The sequence below is a fragment of the Castanea sativa genome, chromosome 1 (assembly GCF_040712315.1).
Source record: "Castanea sativa cultivar Marrone di Chiusa Pesio chromosome 1, ASM4071231v1".
Lineage (NCBI taxonomy): Eukaryota > Viridiplantae > Streptophyta > Magnoliopsida > Fagales > Fagaceae > Castanea > Castanea sativa.
This window is the reverse complement of record NC_134013.1, coordinates 88,215,479-88,234,410: the sequence shown is the minus strand read 5'-3', so window position 1 is coordinate 88,234,410 and position 18,932 is coordinate 88,215,479. Positions and strand designations below refer to the sequence as shown.

Here is an 18,932-nt window from a genome sequence, read left to right as displayed (position 1 = left end):
TGATTAAATATCAATTTTTTTGCTAACAAACTCATTCAAATTTTACACTAGTACAAAGGAAATTTTGAATTCAAGAATCTTCATTGAAAGTCTACTTGGGCAGTGATCCAAAAATGAACATTTTGATCACAAGACCATGAAGCCATGATAACAAGAGTTCTATTGAAACCATAACAACATGATTGTTGACAATTAACAACTTTCACCACTATAATACATGATTCTCATAGAAAATTGGGCAAGAAAAAAAAAAAAAAGTCTTGCATCCTTGAAGATCTACTTTTTGAGAAGATTTTGCATATTCGGACAATTTCTGATGGCTTGACTCCCCAACAATTATACCAAAATGATGCCCTACAGAAAGGAGAAAATAAGAAAGAAGGCTTGTTAGATACAAAAAAAATCAATATGCCTCACAGTATCAAGGAAGTCAATACCATACCGAAAACTGTACCGGTTTGGCCAGTGGTACGATATATTTCATGTACCAATCAATACCGGTGTACCATTTCGGGTTTACCGTTATAAATAAATATATATTCATTAATTTAAATTTTATTGATTAAATATCATAAATATAAGTTATATAACCATATTATCAATGACTCAATTCTTAACCAATAATTCTAATCCAAGCCCAATAAAAAGTAATAGATAACAATCAGATGAATATTATACTTTATTAAAAATAAGAACGCTGCCATCACGTGTGGGGCTTTTAAAATTGTAATTCATTAGGTAACAAAAGTCAAAATATGCTAGCTGTAAAGTACCAAACTATCAGTAAATGTTAGTTTGAAGGGTTTTTAAAAACATGCTAGCTGTAAATTTTATTTCTTGGGCGTGCAAATATCATTTGAGAGTTTTGAAAACTGAGAGAGAGAGAGAGAGAGAGAGAGAGAGGGAGAGAGAGAGAGATGAAGATGAAGTAGCAGCAGCCAAAATCAGTCCACGGCCCTGACTTGAGGTAGAGAATGTATAGAATGTCACCGGTGGAAGGTGAGAGTGAAAAAAAAAAAACACTTTTCTTTTTCCGGTCTGGTATGCATTTATCGGCCGAAAATCGATATTTTCTCCGGTATGGCCGAAATAACCCGGTATAGGCCGGTATATTTTTCAGCACGAAACAACCTTGTTTCTGTACTGGTCAAGGTACCAGAACAATAAATACCAACCATACCGGCCGATACAGTACGAAACTGACTTCCCTGCACAGCATAGGTAGGTCTTAGCACTGAACAATTTTCAAGTCCTAGCAAAGTTCTTTAACAATTTTCAAGCCTTCTTTCACTCAGGTATCAGGAGGCCTTTAAAAATGGACAATCCCAATCTCAAGATCACAGCTAGCTGACTCAAAACCTTGTCTCCAACAAGGATTGGCAACTCATCATCAAGCTGGAAAAGGAAATTCAAATGGAGTGATTTTGCATATGAAGCAAAGGACTTCAGGGTAGATTTAATCTTCAGTGGGGGAGCGAGTAGTGTTTCAGCATCTTACCTAGTAGCAGTTCAGGATGCAATCGTGGAGGCTTCAATTAGAGCTAGAGACTTTGGTTTCAGACAAATTTTACAACAAGATGGATTCGATCAATTCCAAGAGAAGTCTTTAATAATATATCAATTCTTGTAAACACAAAACCAAACTGTGAAAAGAGAGTTTAAGATTACCTCATTTAAGCCTTTTTTATTTGACAAGTGATACGTTCTTTATTCTTTTAAAAAAAAGGAGGAAATCTATATACAAGCAGCATAAATAATTACAAGCTAAAAATAAAAATTCATATTATTAACAAAGTCCATATAAACAAATAGGAATTGGTTATCCTAGTAACACTACTTCTATGCCTTCCAAAGAGACCTTTCCAAATGAAGTTTATTATCCATTGAACCCCACGAACGACCAAAACTCTTTAACAACTAATCAATGAATTAAAAAGCAATAACCATAAAAGCTCATTTCAAATTGCAATTATCATCCTGATAGCTACCAAACTTACATTAAGCATTCAAATCAGTCATGTTTTCCCCAAGATAGTCTGCATAGATTTTATATTTTGAAACTTCAAAGTTTAACAAAATTTTATATACAGTTTATTTAACATTTTTATTTTATATACAATTTTATAAATATATAACTTAAATGAAAAAAAGATTTTATGATTTTTTCAATCAATTGATATCAGAACTTACTCTTAGCTAATGCCAAAGCCTAGAGACCCACAAACCCCAAATTTCTAATTCAAGCAAAATCATCAAGCTTTATACTCAACAAGGAAACACAGTCATCAAATTGACCAAAACTGAAATAAAATGAGATCCAAGGGTAAAAAGAGAGAGAAACCGAGATGAGAGAAGCGCATATACACCTACTACAGTTACCACAGATCTATAGCAAGGAAAGGAAAAAAATTCAATCAAAGTAAGGGATAATCTTTAGTGCTATAAATAAAACATAAGAATGCTCTTTGACAAAGAAAACAAGAAAAGAAAGAACAAAACCATATATCAAATATCAAATTTTGAACTACTCAAATTTTATTTTTTTGGGGGTGGGGTTTAGAAAACTAATATCAAAACTTCATTACTAGATATTCAGGGTGATTCCGATCATAAGATCTGTCGATGGCGGTGATGTGCGTGCAAGGAGAAGTCGGCCATGGCTGGGCTTTCTTCTTTTGACTCTGGGCTCTCTCACTCATCTCATTCTCAACAAAGGCCAACCATAGCCGAAAAACCATCGATTCACGACTGGGGTGGAGAGGTTGTCAAAGCATTAGCGTTGTAGTGATGTCGGCTCAATGGTTGTGTGGGTAAAAGTTAAAGGAGCCATGGATCTATGATAAGAAAGACAGAGAAAGTGAGAACCCATAGAGAGAACAAACGTTGAAAACTAACGTTAATTATGACTCATTTCTCTGTTAAGTGTGTTTTAAATGGCGTGGCTGATTTTAGGTCAGAGATTGATTTTAAATCAATGTCAACCCTTAACTAGAAACTCTCCATTTCATATTGAAATGAAGAGGATCCGGATCCTTTGTTTGATAGTTTGTACCTGCTGGGCAAGTGAAAATATAAGTAAAGCATTTCCTTTATTTCACGAAAAGGCACAATATTTAGTGTTTTTAAAAGTAAACGTTGCAATAATTTAAGCCAAGCCCTCTTATTCTGTAAAATGGAAAGATACAACTGTGAGGTTTTTAAATGTAAACGTGTGGCATAAATTTATGTAGCCACGTGGCGCAATGAGAAGTGATCAATAAAAAATTAAATGTTTCGACTATTAGTTATTATGTAGATATAGATATATAGACATAGATAGAAGACGTTTGATGACGTTTGAAAATTAATTAACTTTTTAATATTTTGCCACATAAACTTTATTAGCTTCATAATTTTTCACATCACTTTCTTATTTATATATTTATTATGTCAAAGGAGAGTTTTAAATGACTACTATGACTCTATGACCGAAGAGTTTTAAACCGACTATATTACTCAGCTATCTAGAAAACTTTTTACACGATAAACCAACTACTATCAGCAACTTGGAGAACTTTAAACCAAACTGACCAAGTATAATATATATATACACCCTCCATCCGATTTCTTTTGTTTCTACAAATTCTTCATCCTCAAGTCTCAATGTATCTTTTTCACGAATTTATCTTTGTAACTACTTTTGTTTTTAATATTATTTCTGTAATATTTTGTATTTTGTCTAGTGAGGCTCCATAAAAACTTCTTAAAAAAAAAAAAAAGGAAAAAAATAAAACTTTCTAAAGAAAATTACCTTCTATCTTAGAATCCGAAGGCCAGACGGTCATCTTCACCGACCTCACAAATGACCGACCTCGCAAACTTATATATTAACAAAAAGCTCTTTCAAGATAAATCAATCCTCAATAACCTCACAAGTACTTCAAAGAAAAAAAAAGTTTCGTTGATTTCGTGCCTCACAAATACTTCATACCTCGTACTTCAAAGAAAAACAAGACCCCCTTCATTCAAAAGTTGCTTTATCAATTCAATATGGCACATGACATGAAGTGGTCAAAAATTCAAGTTCTTGGAAAAGGATCCTACGGAACTGTGTATTTAGCAATTGCAAACCGAGTCGGTTCCGCTTTCTCCTCTCCTTTTTCTGGCTTGATAGCTATCAAGTCAGCGGTTTGTCAAAACTCTTTATCGCTTCAAAAGGAGGCCAAAATCTTGCAAGACTTGGTTGACTGCCCTGAGATTGTTCATTATTTTGGAAACGATTTGACTATTGAAAGTGGCGTAGGGTTCTATAACTTGCAGCTAGAGTATGCATCGGAAGGCACCCTTGAAGATTTAATCAAGAAAACTGGAGGAAAATTAGTGGAATATGATGTGCAAAGGTATACTCGGATGATTGTTAAAGGGCTTCGCTGCATTCATGAAAAAGGTTACGTACATTGCGACCTGAAGCCAGCAAATATTCTTGTTTTTCGTTCCAAAGCTGGTAGAGGCAATGCTGTTAAGATTGCTGATTTTGGAATATCGAAAATTCCGAGAGAGGAGAATGGTTTTGTGAATAGAAAGTTTTGCTTTCGGGGAACTCCTATATATATGTCTCCAGAATCTGTTGCATTAGGTGAAATTGAAGCTCCTTTGGATATATGGTCTTTGGGATGTACAGTAATTGAGATGATTACTGGAAAGCATGCATGGAACTGTACAGGTCTAGAAGACTTAATGTTTCAAATTGTTTTTGGAAAGGAGCCGCCAAAAATACCCGAAACTATGTCGGAACTTGGGAAAGATTTCTTGAGGAAGTGTTTTGTAAGAGATCCTACAAAGAGGTGGACTGCTGAGATGCTACTGAACCACCCTTTCATCATTGAAACTGAATGTTTGATATCTACAAAAACCTGTCTTGGTTGTTCTGCATCAATTTCAAGGAGACTGTCTTCCTCAGAAACTTTGCTTCCTCCTCCTGGATTTTATGCTTTTCCTTCAATGCTGCATGGGCATGCCCATTATTATGGTAACTGGCAACTTGGATGGGGTTATGGAAAATGATAGTGTGGCCTATGGACAGCAATATGCAAGCTGCTTCTTCTCAATTGCAGGGTAAGCAGTGATCCAGAGGTTAAGCATTTCTCTGCCAACTTTATGCACTGGGGTGGTGGGCCCACTTATGGGGTTGAATCAGTACGTTCTAAGAAGAAATATTTGAATATCAATCTCATTGATCTCATGAGTATCATTCCAAATCCCGTCAATCGTCTTCCAATGGATGAGTTAAACATCAATGAGTTGAAATGAAGACTAAGATAGAAAGGTTCTAGCCTTCTAGGTATATGTTATGAGTTTGGATATGTGTTACATTGCTTTAGCATTATCTCGGATTTCAGATTTTTTTTTTTTAATGGGATCCTGGATTTTAGCTTTAATTTCTTGGATTACTTTACTTGGATTTATACTAGGCATTCATAGTTTTGTTAAGCTTTTATGTCACCAGTCAGAGTAGAAAGGCAAATTATAGAGTACTCTTTAGCATTAAAAGAATTGTTGATTCAGGTATAATAACATTTGCACATCTGGTTTTACTAAAATACTTCCATCTAAATGTCCTATTGTTAGAAATCTCAAGTAAAAATGAGGAATAGACTGTTTATTCATCTATCATATCCTTGGTAGAATCAGATATTATGCATCCCTTCTTTTAGAAATATGACATTGGAGAAAACCCAATACCTCCTCAATCTTGGCTTTAAATATCTTGTCTGATAATTAATTCATTCTTAAGCTATTACATTATCGCAAGTGTTTTGTATCTCTTTCAGACAAAGCTACTACTTCCAAATTACTTAATTTCCTCCACCGGAATGAAAATTAAATAATAATGTGTGACCTTCTCTCTTTTGAATCTACCAATTTGGCATGGTTTTGGGGAAGGCTGATGACCACCCCCTATTGCAGTTGCTTTTCTTCTTCTTCTTCGTGTTGATTGATTGTTGAAATACCAATTGTGAAAACAAGAAAAAGTTTTTGAAATGCTTAATGCAAAAGTACACTAGTTGATAATTTTAAAGGAGGTGATATAAAATGACATTTAACCTGTTAAATTTGACCATGGGAAATGAGAGGAGACACTGTCAAAAATGTTCATGTATCCGAAGTGAAAAAATGATTTGGCTTTCTAATAAAACATGGGCATGGAAAAGGAAGAAGTGAAAAATATTATTGATACCTTCCCAGCAACTTGTAACACTAAAGCAAGACCAGATCAAAGCATTAAGGGGGTTTGTAAACCCAGAGATGCCCTTGGCTAGAAACCTTCAATTTTTCCATAATTATAGTGTACACCTAATTCCACAATCATTTTTACTACAAATTGTAAAGCCATATCACTAGAGGTAAGCCTTTACTTTTTGTGTGTACTTGATACTTTTCTAGACGAATTACCCTTGGCTAGAAACCTAGCAGCCATTAGTAATTTGCAAGTATAAGTGAATGACAGGTCCATGAGGAGGAAAGTATGCTTCAATTGCAAACTTATGCATCAGTGAAGATGTGGTAAGGTAGCTTACATGACAATGAATTTGCAGCCTTTACATTTTAAAAATAGCAGTAGGGAAGACAATCCACCCTGCTTATCTAAAAACGTATTTTTTTCATTGATGCCCTACCTTGAACATTTTGATTATGTCAGTATTGGTGCAGAATATAGACAATTTTTTTTTGGGGGGGGGGGGGGGGGGGGTGGGTTAGTGGCGGGGGAGAGAGAGAGAGAGAGTATAAACATATACATGGTCTATGATCAGATTAAGAACACAAAAGGCCAATAGAAATTATCGCAATGCAAAACTCATTCAATTGTTTTCGATAACAGAATAGACTTCAAATTCTTATGGCAAGGCGATGACATTCATCTAAAAAACCATCAAAATTGAACAATAAGCAACTAAATCCACAAACAAACTTCTCTTGAAAGGAAATTTAAACATCTCCTAAAACAGTCTAATTGGTCAAGACAGTGTGTGCAAATATTAATCGCATCTGTGAAGCATGAAAAGAAAAACTAGAATCCATTGTAGAGTATCAAAACAAAGAAAATGTTTTGACACTACTTTCTGCGCTTCAGGGGTCCAGTCTTGTACCCAGACTTACATGGCTTGCCCCAAGGAGTAAGAGAACACCTTCCATGATTCCCACTACTCTTGCTCCGACCCTCACCTCCACCATGAGGATGATCAACGGGATTCATAGCCACTCCTCTAACTACTGGTCTTCGACCCAACCACCGGCTCTGCCCAGCCTTCCTGAGCTTTCGAGCCCCATGACTTGGGTTTGACACCATACCAATTGTGGCCCGGCACCGAGAATCAATCAACTTCTCAGCACCTGAAGGCAGTTTAATTAAACAGTATCTAGACGTCGGCTCTTTCAAGATCTTTGCACAGGTTCCTGCAGCTCGAACTAGCTTGCCACCTTGACCCGGGTTGACCTCAATGTTGTGGATCATTGTTCCAATACGCATAGCAGCAAGCGGCATACAACTCCCAATTTGTGAATTTATGTCAAGATGAAGCATCTGGTTCATCATGCTCTCACGCAAACTATGAGTACCACTTCCAACTACATCTATGAAAAGTGAAACAAAGAAAAATAAGATTTTGTTCAATATTTATGTACTCTGATTAGTTACTTTCCTGATAATAAAGCAATGCACTCATATAGAAGCCTAACACAACATGTAAGGCTACTTGGGTTGAATTCTTATTCTTTTTTCTCTTTGACTTAGTTAAGTAGAGCTTCAATTTCCCAAGAACCAAAACAACAATAATATTGAAGTTTCAAATTTTATTTTCCATTTTCACAGCAATCAAACAGAAACTTGGATTCAAACCCCCAAATGAGATTAATACAGCAATTAGGGCCAAGTAAATAGAAGTTCATCACAGATTCAGAAATTCCAACATTTCCTTCATTTTCTTTGCAACCAAACAGTAAATTTGACCCCAAAAAAAGGATTAGATTTTTCGGTTTCCATTCTCTCCCACAGTTTTCTCAGCAACCAAACACCAACTACGCTTAAAAAAAATTTCATTTCCTTCATTTTCAGTTTCCATTGAGTTAGCTACTTCATTTCCATTCTCCCCCTCAGTTTTCTCAGCAACCAAATACTAATAAGAAAAAAGAAGAAGAAAAAAAAAACTAATTTTCCGACGGTTTTCTCGGAAACCAAACAGAGGGTCAAAAAGAGAGTTGTGAAATAAGAGAAGTACCGGAGGAGAAATTGCGATGAGGAGCAACGTTGTTGTGGACAGATTGGCGTGTCGTAGAGTGAACGAGTTTGTTGAGGAGAGTCGATGAAGCTCGCCGAAGAGCCATTGATTTAACCTATTCGGATCGCTGAGGAGGAGACTGTGAAGTAGAGTATATGTTTGTCTCTTTGAGAAAACTAAACAAAGAAAGTATTCAATTTTAACATAATATATATATTTTTTGAGTTAAAATGCAAAACTCATCCATTTCTTCGTTATGACTCGTTTCGATCCTCCAACTTTTCATATATTTATTTAATTAAGGTATTTTTGTCAACTATTTTTTAAAAATTTTGAAAAAAGAAATCTAAAAAATATTTTTTAATTATTAATTAAATTTTTTTGTTATTAAAACAAGTTAAAAGAAAAAATTTTTAAATTAAAAAAAGTAACCGCAACATATAACAAAAATTAATGAAAAACCGAATAAAGGTTCTACATTTTAGCCTATATTTTTTCTTTGTTTTATTTTTTAGATATTAAATTTGATAATTTTGTTTCTTAATAATAAGTATTTATTATACCATATTATTTGTATATGAACTATATATTTTTCATAGATGGAACTTCTTTACTTGGGGTTTTTTTTTTTTTTTTTTTCTTTTCAATTCAAGCCCTTGACAGTCAATGTGCAAAGCCCATATTGCATAAATACCAAATTTATACCAGCAAAATTTGGCTACAAACTTTGCTCTAATTAAAAAAATTAATATGACTACATATTTCAAAAATCTTATCATTAGATTTCATATTTTTTATATTCTTAATACGTATTTTATGTGTAAATTTAATATTACAAAAATTATCTTATAAGTGGGTCTTATAAGACTTTCCTCTCAAAATATGTACATTGATCCTACACATATGACGTCACACATTATGAGAAAGATATATCATAAGATACCTCTCATTGGAGGCATATATCTTCTGATTTTTCATATTATTATTTATGTAATTTGGCACTCCAAAAAATAATTGAGAATAAAGTTGTCTACCAATCACCTTCTTTAAACTCCGTAAAAGTGGGAGTTTTGTGTATATATTATATAGTATATGCAACATTGATTAATTTATTTATTTATTGGTAATACAATAGAGAAGAGGACATATGAACCCTAGTTCTTATATGCCACGTCACTTCAACTATGAGACGCTTATTAGATTTAACCTTTGTTTATGTAATTCATTTTTTATGTGCGTTCCCTTATAAAGTACTTATATATACGCACTCTAATTAGATAATTCAGGGCAGAATTTGGTGTAACACCACGTACGAAAAATATGAATCAAAATGTGAGAGCCCTTGGAATTACGTCTATAACAAAATAAGGCATTAGTGGTGTTTACTGTTTAGTACACACCACTTAATGCACATAATGTACACAAATCACTTTTTGCACACAAATCATTTTTTGCAAAAAGTGATTTGTGTGTATGTTGTGTGCATACAGATACAGTGTGTAATAGTCATTTCCGTTTTTAATATAATGAAACTCCATAACTCTGTCCCCTCCTGATGCAAATGATCAAACTTAGAAAAACAAAATTATACAAATAGTATTATGTACAACATAGCATATGTCATATGAGTCATCGAAAGTAAACTCTTTATCACATAAAATAAAATTATCTCCTTCCCATCAGAGGAACAAACACAAGGTGCTTTTAACTGTTTTAGAATCAGAAATGAAATCATTAAGCACATGCCCACCAGAGGAACATGAAAAAGCTATTCTGTATCAGAACCCAATACTAGCACCCCTGAAATGAAAGCAGATATTATTAGAAAGGCTAGACAAATCACACTGCATTATAACATGAATATGAACATAAGCTAACAAACTTTTGCTTCCCCAGCCACAACAAAAGGCACACCACAAGAGAAACTGAAAGAGGAAGGATTAAAAATGCAGTGCAAGATCTCAGAACTTAGGGATAATATTCTGACCGAACAGAAAATGGGAAAAAAGACTTGAAGATTAAATAATAATAATAAAAAACTATCTGGCATAGAACATATATAAAATGAATCTAAATATAAGATAAATATTTCTAAACATATCATCAACGCATTAGATTAGCTTCTGCACAGATATGCTGCGCCACAATTTGATAATATTATCAATTAGATCAACTATCACACATACACCTTACATTTTTTTTGTTTGACAAGTTGCATGTTGGAAGAAACAAAAGAAAAAGAAAATTCTAATTTGCATTTTCTGTAGACTTGGAAGCTATTTTTTGCTATAAAATATTTTATCACCATTATACATTACCAACATGGCAACTCCTACTTGGTAGCTGAAAATGGCAATGTTTGGCAGATATTGGCCAGAACAACCCAAATGATAGAAATTAACAACAAATCCTTAGTTCCAAAACTTTAGGACGGCTATACATTTTATGTATGTACATATGTACCTCAAAAGTTGATATAAGTATGCACGTATGCATCTCAAAAGTCAATATAACTATGATATGTACCTCAAAAGTTGATATAAGCAACATTTTGGAACTTTAAAGCTTTTTGAAGACCTTCAAGCGTGCCTAGGTCTTTTGACATTATCCTCAGTGAATCTCTCCCAATGATTATGATTAAGTGTACTCAAGTCGTCAAGTTCTGCAATGGCCAGCAAGTATTGGGTAAGCTTCACAAGCTCCTGATCATTGTCCCGGTTTGCATGAGCCTTCCTGAATGGCTTGATGATCAAACCATTTTGTGGGTTCATCACAAAATTTCTTCGCAAATCATCGAACATGATAGTGTTTTTCGAACTGTAGAACTGAAACAAAACAGAAACTACCAACCTGTCAAGTACGTCATACTTGGAAACCGCATAGAAAAAGCAACACTTACATATTCTACTTAGAATTTGGAATGGAACTACTTGAGCAATAGTTTTCTGTTCAATAAATATTGGAAGGTACTCCCTCCATCCCATATTGTTGGTCTCGTTCAGAACATCCAACATTTTAGGGGATCATCATTTAATGAATTGACTATCAAATAAAAACTACCCTCCTTAATTTAAAATTACACAGAACTAGCGAAAAAGGGATACATGACTTATTAAATAAAATAAAATATGAAGTAGGCAAGTTACCAATATTTTGTTCATTGACCTATCAAAGATGACCATGTTTTGGGAGATCCCAAAATGGAATAGAGGAAAAACATGAGATGGAGGGAGTTACTGCTTTGTTTTTTCATTACAGTTGGATTAAGATTATCTGGAAGCATGCAGGAAATATTTAAGGATATTTATAGAGATGAAAACGCTTCATTAGTTCCTTATTGTATCTAAACCATCTCCTAGATTCTGGTTTCATAGGGTCAGTCCAGTGGCTAGCATATATGAATTGAGGACAATGTCCAATCATTCAGTTTTTGTTAATTAGAGCTCCAAGTGATTAGAGCATCAAATGTGTCTTGTTATTGCTGCCTTTGAAGATAATGTTGTGATAACCTATGATGCACGGACACGGACACGGACACGGACACGGATACGGCGATACGGCAATTTTTGAAAAATAAGGACACGACACGGCGTGGACACGGCAATTAAATAATTAATTAAATTTTATATTTGGCATATTTTTAAATATTTTTAGACATAAAATACGTTTATATCTAGAATTTAAATTATGTACTAATTACAGATAAGTAAACTAACACCCAAAATAGTACAATAATACACATAAAATATTTAGAGTACAAACCAAAAGTTTAAATAGACTACATTTAATATCAAACTAAAAACATAAAATGAAATAAGCAAGACACACAAAAATAAAAATCACTAAATTCATAATAAACATTATAATTTATAAGACAAAGTTGAGTAGAGAAGGAAAAAAAAAATACACACACACACACACACATATATATATATATATATATCTGTATAACAGTGAGTGGGATTTTAAAAAAAAAAAAAAAAAGTTTTGATGTTATAACTAAAAACATAGCACGCCAGTACACCAAGTGAAGGGTCAGTAGATGAAAGAAAAACAAAATCGCGAAACAGAGAGAAGAAGAAGAGAAGATCAGATCTGTCCACGCCGAGAGAGAGAGAGATCGGAAGGAACAAAGGGAGCTCGCCGACTCGCCGATCGGTCTGATGTAGCTCCGGCGAGGGACAGAGGGCAGCGGGCAGAGGGAACTTGGACACCGGTGGGTTTCTGGGCTGTGGGTTTCTGTTTTTTTTTTTTTTTTTTCTCCCACTGCTGGCGTGTCTACCGCGTCGGGGCCGTGTCAGAGAAGCGGAAAAAAAAAAAAAAAAAACCGACACCGCTCGGACACCGGAGTCCGGAGAGTCGTACCGGTACGTTGGCAAAAATGCCGTGTCGGTGCAACCTAGGTGATAACTAGCAGTAATGCAGATGGTAGTAGGGTACTAGGGTCTTGAAGGCCGTTCTGAGTTGATATTTTCATGTGGATTTAAGATAACAAAGGTACTTTCTTGGCATTGAAGTAGCAAGGTACAAAACTAAGTGTATCTCTCTCTCACAAAGTATGTGACTGACCTTCCTTGTTGAGACAGGTCTTGTTGGATGCCAACCCAATGGATCCCCCTCCTACATTTAGTAGAGAGGGTAACGTATTTGCGGATTCTGAAAGGTAAAGAAGGTTTGTGGAGAAGTTTCTTTATTCAATCATGACTCAACCTAACATCAATTCTTTATACTGGAAGTAGTTAGCCAGATCATGCAAGCTCAAAAGCAATAGTATTTTTCTTTTATCTCTTTTCTTTTCTAGGGTATATAATGGAAGCTTCTCAGAAGTATTTAGTGCTCTTAACCTCCAATAACCTTGATTTTGTTGGCTGTTCAAATCTAGAAAGGAGTATGGACGATTGATCATCTCGATGAGAGGTCTATTTTAGGATTTCTGCACTTTTGAGGGAGATAATTGTGTTAATGGGAGGAGAAAGTAGAAAAATTGGTGGTAAGATCTAGTGTAGAAGTGGAGAACAGGAATGACCCATACAATAGGTGAGATTTGTCTTGTAGAAGATGTGCTTTTCCAATAAGAAGCACATGAAGATATTTTGTGATGCTAAAGGAGTAATGAATATACTCAAGATTTGCTAGAGACCCAAAGACAATGAAAGTGATCATCATTTTGTGTGAGACTTGTAAGGAGGAGCAAATTGCAACATCCAAGCCGTGGTTAGTTGACGGATCTTTTCACAAAAGCATTAAGAATCATTTTCAAATCTCTGGAACAAGCGGAGCATGATGGATATCTTTGCTATAGTTTGAGGGGCAGTGGTAAGTGAGTTGGGTTACTTGTGCATTAGTGTGTGTATGTGTGAGCCAGCCAATATTTGTGGAAGGCTCTCTCATTCTCTTTATCTTTCTTTCATCATACAATTTTATGACAGTGGAAGCAACCTTTAAACAATTTAGACAAAGAAGCAAATGGAGATAATTAAAACATTCTATTATGGTTTTACCTCAGGGAACTGAGCCCAAATCAAGCCTAGTGGCTTGCAATCAAAGATACCACGAGAATCTGATTGCACGGTGATCATTGCTAAGTGGTCTAGAAGAGCTGTGATTTTGTAGTTAGGATTGCTGAGTACCCCAAGCTGTCCCATCTTTAGCTCAACCCACTTGATGCTGTAGAAAGGATATATATTCTAGCATTTAGGTTCATATATCTGATTACCTAAGCCAATCATTTAATGCTATTAATTCCATAAATAATGATTACGATTCTTGAAAACATCATTAAAAAGCCTCATACACATGGGCATATTTGGTAGGAATGCCTTGTAACATTTGAGCCAAAAGAAACAGTTGCAGATACCAAATACTTTAATTAGTGAGAGCTTGCTGAATCAGTTATGAGAAACGCTAAAAAGAGAATGATTTTCTCTTTCCATGGCATTAAATTAATACAAGAATTTGGGGGCCTAGGGGACATAAAGTGAAAATCTGACCTCGTTGCGGACCATATCATGATATCATACTCTGCATAAGCAGCTGTAAGAAACTCATGTAGATCTGTACAAGAAAATATCGGAATTAACTTTGAGTTGAACATGCAAATAAAAATTACAACATGCAACAAACAGACTACTTACAAGGCCGCATAAGTTCAAGTGGGTTCTCAGCTGTTGATCTGTGATCAAATAGAGTATAATCAATATCTAGAACAAGCAGCTTTTTTCCTTCACGACATGGATTCTTAAGTTCAATCTACAATTCAACAAATGAGAAAGTTAACATCATCACCAAGGTTAGCAACAAGCAGGGCAGTTTGTTCAATACCATACTATGCTTAAATATGCATGCAATGTAAAGTGTCAGCAGGGGTCTGTTACAATCATTCCTCACCATCTACCAACAAGCAACTTGCAGTCTGTTACAACACAATACAATATCCTCTTACTGATGCAGGACAATTCCACAATAAATAAATAAGTAAAAATAAAGGAATCAAATACCAAACAATTGGAATATTTCCAAGAGAAATTTTATTAATCAACCAAATCGCAAAACAAATCTGAATCCTGGGTTCCTTAAATAGATTTCCAAACTCTCTTGGTGGGAATAGGAAATAATTTTACTAACCTAGAAAACGAATTATATTCCTAAGCCAAATAGGAAAAGGAAGTAACCAATCACATAAAATAATCCTAATCATTAAGCAATAGGCCTTAGGCCCTAGTTATTAGCAGCTCCATCTATAAGCCACAAGTCAGGCCATTTTCTTTTTGCGTCCATGCCCATATGTATGGGCAATTAGAGGCCCGTAACTTGTGTCTGCAACAAGATTTCTTATAGGAAGAGGGGAAAAAAATAAAATAACTGACCTTGTATTGATCAATACGTCTCCTCAATTTTTGCTTATTCACATCTTTATCTTTAATTTGAACTTCAACACCTTCCTCATTCCCAAGTTCGAAATCATCAATAACCTCTGGAGAGTCAACTTGCTCCACAAGTAGATCATCTTCAATGGTACTGGAGATTCAGTTGAACTCAATATCAATACAAAGTAATTACTTTGTTCAAAAATCCAAACGACATGGCAAATCTCAGCAGTCAGCACTTGACTGAATCGCTCATCAATAACAATTATACATGTCATTACTTTAATTTATTTTTCAGTTTTAATAGCACCTTAAATGTAATTTTGGAGTAATGTTCTAGAAATCAACAAAAAAAAAATTGAAAAATTAAAAAATGTTACACCAATATAGTGTCAAAAACACAATATTATGCACCAGTTGCTTCTAAACCCCAGCACTTTTCTAAAGAAATAAAAAATATACACCACCAAATTTATGTGCACACGCCATACTCTACAAGAGCAAATCTAGTAATCTACAACAGATTTGGGCATCTGTTGATAGTTGATTGGTGTTTTACATAAAAAATATCTGGGGAATTTATTGATCACTTGGTATTTCAGTATTCTTTGGCAACAGATATTTAGCCTTTCATCTTCACACTGTTTGGGGCCTTTGGGCTAGTTTAGGTGATGCCCAAATTTGCATATGAGCTTTTGGAGCATTGGCAAGGATGATTTTATTGCACAAAGCAGCTAAGGTGTGGCAAGCCATGCCTCTGTGCGTCATTTGTTGTGTACTAACGAAACAAGGTCTTTGATGGAGTTAAGCATCCTACATTTTGTAATCAAAGAGCATATTTTGCAGTCTTTGTATGATTGGATGGGTGCCCTGGGCAACATCCCTTCAATATCATTCGTTGATTTTATTGATTCTGTTTCTTTGTGATTTGTATTCTATGAAAAGGGACTGTACAAATCCTTAAATGTGTCATTGTCTTTTCCTTTTCCAATTAAATCATTTACTTATAAAAGACTAGAAAAATAAAAAGATTTAACACCCTTGGATTAGTAGCTCTTGCATAAAACTCAAACGGGTGTTGTTTCAGCAACCATTAAACAGAAAAATACATCTATTGATTCATGAATATGGTCCTTCTGAATCTTCCTTTGAAGAAATGCTTCTACTTTCATGTTTTAGGATTTTACCACAAAGGTACGCAATCTAACAAAAAGAAAAAACTTAAATCCAGGTGATGTCTATAATCAAATGTCATGAATATAGTCCTATTCTTTAGGTTTCCCAAACACATGATTGCATTGACCAATACAACATAGACAACAATATCTTCCCCAAGGACAAACACAACACTTTGCTTGGATTCAATTGGGGAACCTAACATATAGCACCTAAGGAACTGTAACTAAGCTTTGCCCATAAAATAAAACCAATTGATTTAACCAACCAAAAAAAAGAAAAAGAAACCCATGTAGCAAAAAGCCTCTAACTTGCTCACTTCCAATGACAAACAACCCCCCAACAATTGCTACAATAAAAACACTACCATCTAGACCCAGTAAAAGAAACCCATTATCAAACACTTACCCTTTTTTCATTCCTTCTCAAAAAAAAAACCACAACCTTTCCAATTTCTATCACAAATTGCCACCCTAAAAGAAAAGATTTTTTTGTCATTTTTGTATTCAAATAGGAAATCAAGGTAGTGAAATTTAATTACCCAATCATGGTCATCTTAAGAGAAGACTTGAGGGGGAGTTGAGAGAGCAAAACAGAGTCATCGGCGAGTCTTGAGGCAATGAGTTTTGGGTACAGAAGCTTTTGGCGTTTGGGCAACACGGTGGTTAACTCACAGATTCGGCGTTTCAACTCGCCCACTGAGTCGTCCCCACAAACTCGGACCGTGTACTCCTTCCCACTCCATTTCACTGTCAGCGTCAGCTCTTCCTCTGGCACTGACGATGATGTTGCTGTCGAAGCCGAAGCCGAAGCCGAAGCAGAAGCTGAAGCTGCCATTGATTGCTACTTTTGCTAAGCTTAGGTTGTTGTTTGCAAAGCCCTGTTGTTAAAACCCTCAAAAACAAAACAAAACAAAAACAAAATCCTCCCCTATATTTTTTTTTTTTGTTTTGTGGATTTGTACCTCGTAGTTATAGTCTTGTACGGAATATTCTATCAAAATTCACTCGCTAAGCTAAAGCTACCCCTTGCAAAAATCTTTTTTTTTTTTTAAATTTTAAATCTTAGGGATCAAGATAGGCCATGTTATTATCAATCAAAATACTAATGATGATGATAATGATAAGGCATGAATGTTTTGGTGATTCTAAACATAAAACCACTTTTCAAGCTATTAATGAGAAAATAAATATATTCTACATTATACCGTCTAGGATTGTTTTCGTTTTGATTCACCAAGTTTAATTTTGTTTTCTAAATAATTGGTTGTGTATCGTATTTGTGATTAATTTGGCTATTTAGAGAGCAAAACCAATAAAAATGACATTGTTTTGTTGGTAATAGTTAAATCAGTCATGAAGATAAATAAAATGACCATTTTGAAAAGAGAATCAAATTTGATAAGTTGAAATAAAAAATCTTAAATGTAAGAAACCAAAATGAAAGCAAACTTAAACTGATATTATATTGATAAGTTAAACTTATACTGATAAGAAACCAAAATGAAAACAAACTTAAACTTAAAATGATAAGTTAAACTTATATTATGAAAACAATCAAATTTTAGTCTAATATTTTTGTGAAATACTGATATTATACTATTTTGTAGAATTATTTTTGAAAGTAGCATGCTATTAGATTAGAGAGTCTTGAAAGAATATGCTGGAGCAAGGTTTTGGGTGAAAGAATGTAAAACTTGGAGAGGGGGGAGGGATACAAATGATGTTAGAGATGCTCTAATATGGGAGATGTTCTGATACCACGAGATAGTTTTTTGAAACCATTTTGTAATTTTAGCTTAAAATCTGTTCAAAAATTGTGTGTGTGTGTATATATATATATTTCAAGAAGTATTTTTTAAAAAACTATAGGTATACTAATAGAAATCATATGTAAAGTTGTAAACATAATAAAAATTTTAATAATATAATTAAATTTAATTATAAAAGATATAATAAGAAAAAAAGGGAAAAAAAAAGTTTACTTTAAGTTATTTAACAAAAACATACAGTGATGTTTTTAACTTTTCATCAAAACATAAAATTACAATACGTTAAATACACAAAATACTGGGCGTTTGGTTCATCTTGATTTTACATTATTGTAAACTTACATTAATGTAATCTTAATACAAGAATACAACATTACATTGTTTAAGAGGATGATGAGATTAAGGTAATGTAATATATTTTGTAATTTTAGAATACAGTAATGTTAGAAAAAATAAAATAAACCAAAAACCTTAATATTACGTTATTATAATATACATCACATTAAGGCCACATCTCAGCAAACCAAATGCCTTATACATGTGGTTTCTACTCCAACATGAAACACCTTTAAAGTTTTGAATGTAATACTTAACCGCTTTGTGATATTGTTTTCCTTGTAAACCATTTGATTGTGTAATACCCCTATTTAAAATAAAACAAAAAAGAATTGTGAAAGGTTTAATTGAGTAATACTTAACCCTAGAGGTTTTCTAATGGAACACAAACACCCCAATAATATTGTTTTATGTGAAAGTCCATCTCTAGATTTTCAGCCAGGCTATAAGCTAACCAGTTGCAGTCAATTCAAGTATTAAAAATCAATATGGTTCAACTTGCTGAAAAATCACCACGAAAGTTCTTTA

The 18,932-nt window shown here is 34.1% G+C and overlaps 3 protein-coding genes across 3 annotated transcripts; 1 reads left to right on the top strand and 2 right to left on the bottom strand.

Annotated features, from left to right (window-relative positions):
- The first annotated feature begins 4,029 nt into the window (after positions 1-4,029).
- On the top strand, positions 4,030-5,289 carry LOC142636544 (mitogen-activated protein kinase kinase kinase 20-like). Its single transcript, XM_075810801.1, has 2 exons — positions 4,030-4,991; positions 5,094-5,289. Exons 1-2 carry the CDS (start codon positions 4,030-4,032, stop codon positions 5,287-5,289), a joined length of 1,158 nt encoding a protein of 385 aa, XP_075666916.1.
- A 1,493-nt stretch (positions 5,290-6,782) lies between these two features.
- On the bottom strand, positions 6,783-8,455 carry LOC142618564 (large ribosomal subunit protein uL2my, C-terminal part-like). Its single transcript, XM_075791511.1, has 2 exons — positions 8,256-8,455; positions 6,783-7,611 (listed from the first exon to the last, which is right to left on the bottom strand). Exons 1-2 carry the CDS (start codon positions 8,359-8,361, stop codon positions 7,094-7,096), a joined length of 624 nt encoding a protein of 207 aa, XP_075647626.1. The 5' UTR covers positions 8,362-8,455; the 3' UTR covers positions 6,783-7,093.
- A 1,353-nt stretch (positions 8,456-9,808) lies between these two features.
- On the bottom strand, positions 9,809-17,246 carry LOC142622865 (ubiquitin-like domain-containing CTD phosphatase). The gene is made up of 7 exons (XM_075796419.1): positions 16,839-17,246; positions 15,122-15,272; positions 14,390-14,504; positions 14,246-14,309; positions 13,757-13,922; positions 10,782-11,080; positions 9,809-10,055 (listed from the first exon to the last, which is right to left on the bottom strand). The coding sequence occupies exons 1-6, from the start codon at positions 17,132-17,134 to the stop codon at positions 10,835-10,837; spliced, it is 1,038 nt and encodes a 345-aa protein (XP_075652534.1). The 5' UTR covers positions 17,135-17,246; the 3' UTR covers positions 9,809-10,055; positions 10,782-10,834.
- Between the last annotated feature and the right edge of the window lie 1,686 nt (positions 17,247-18,932).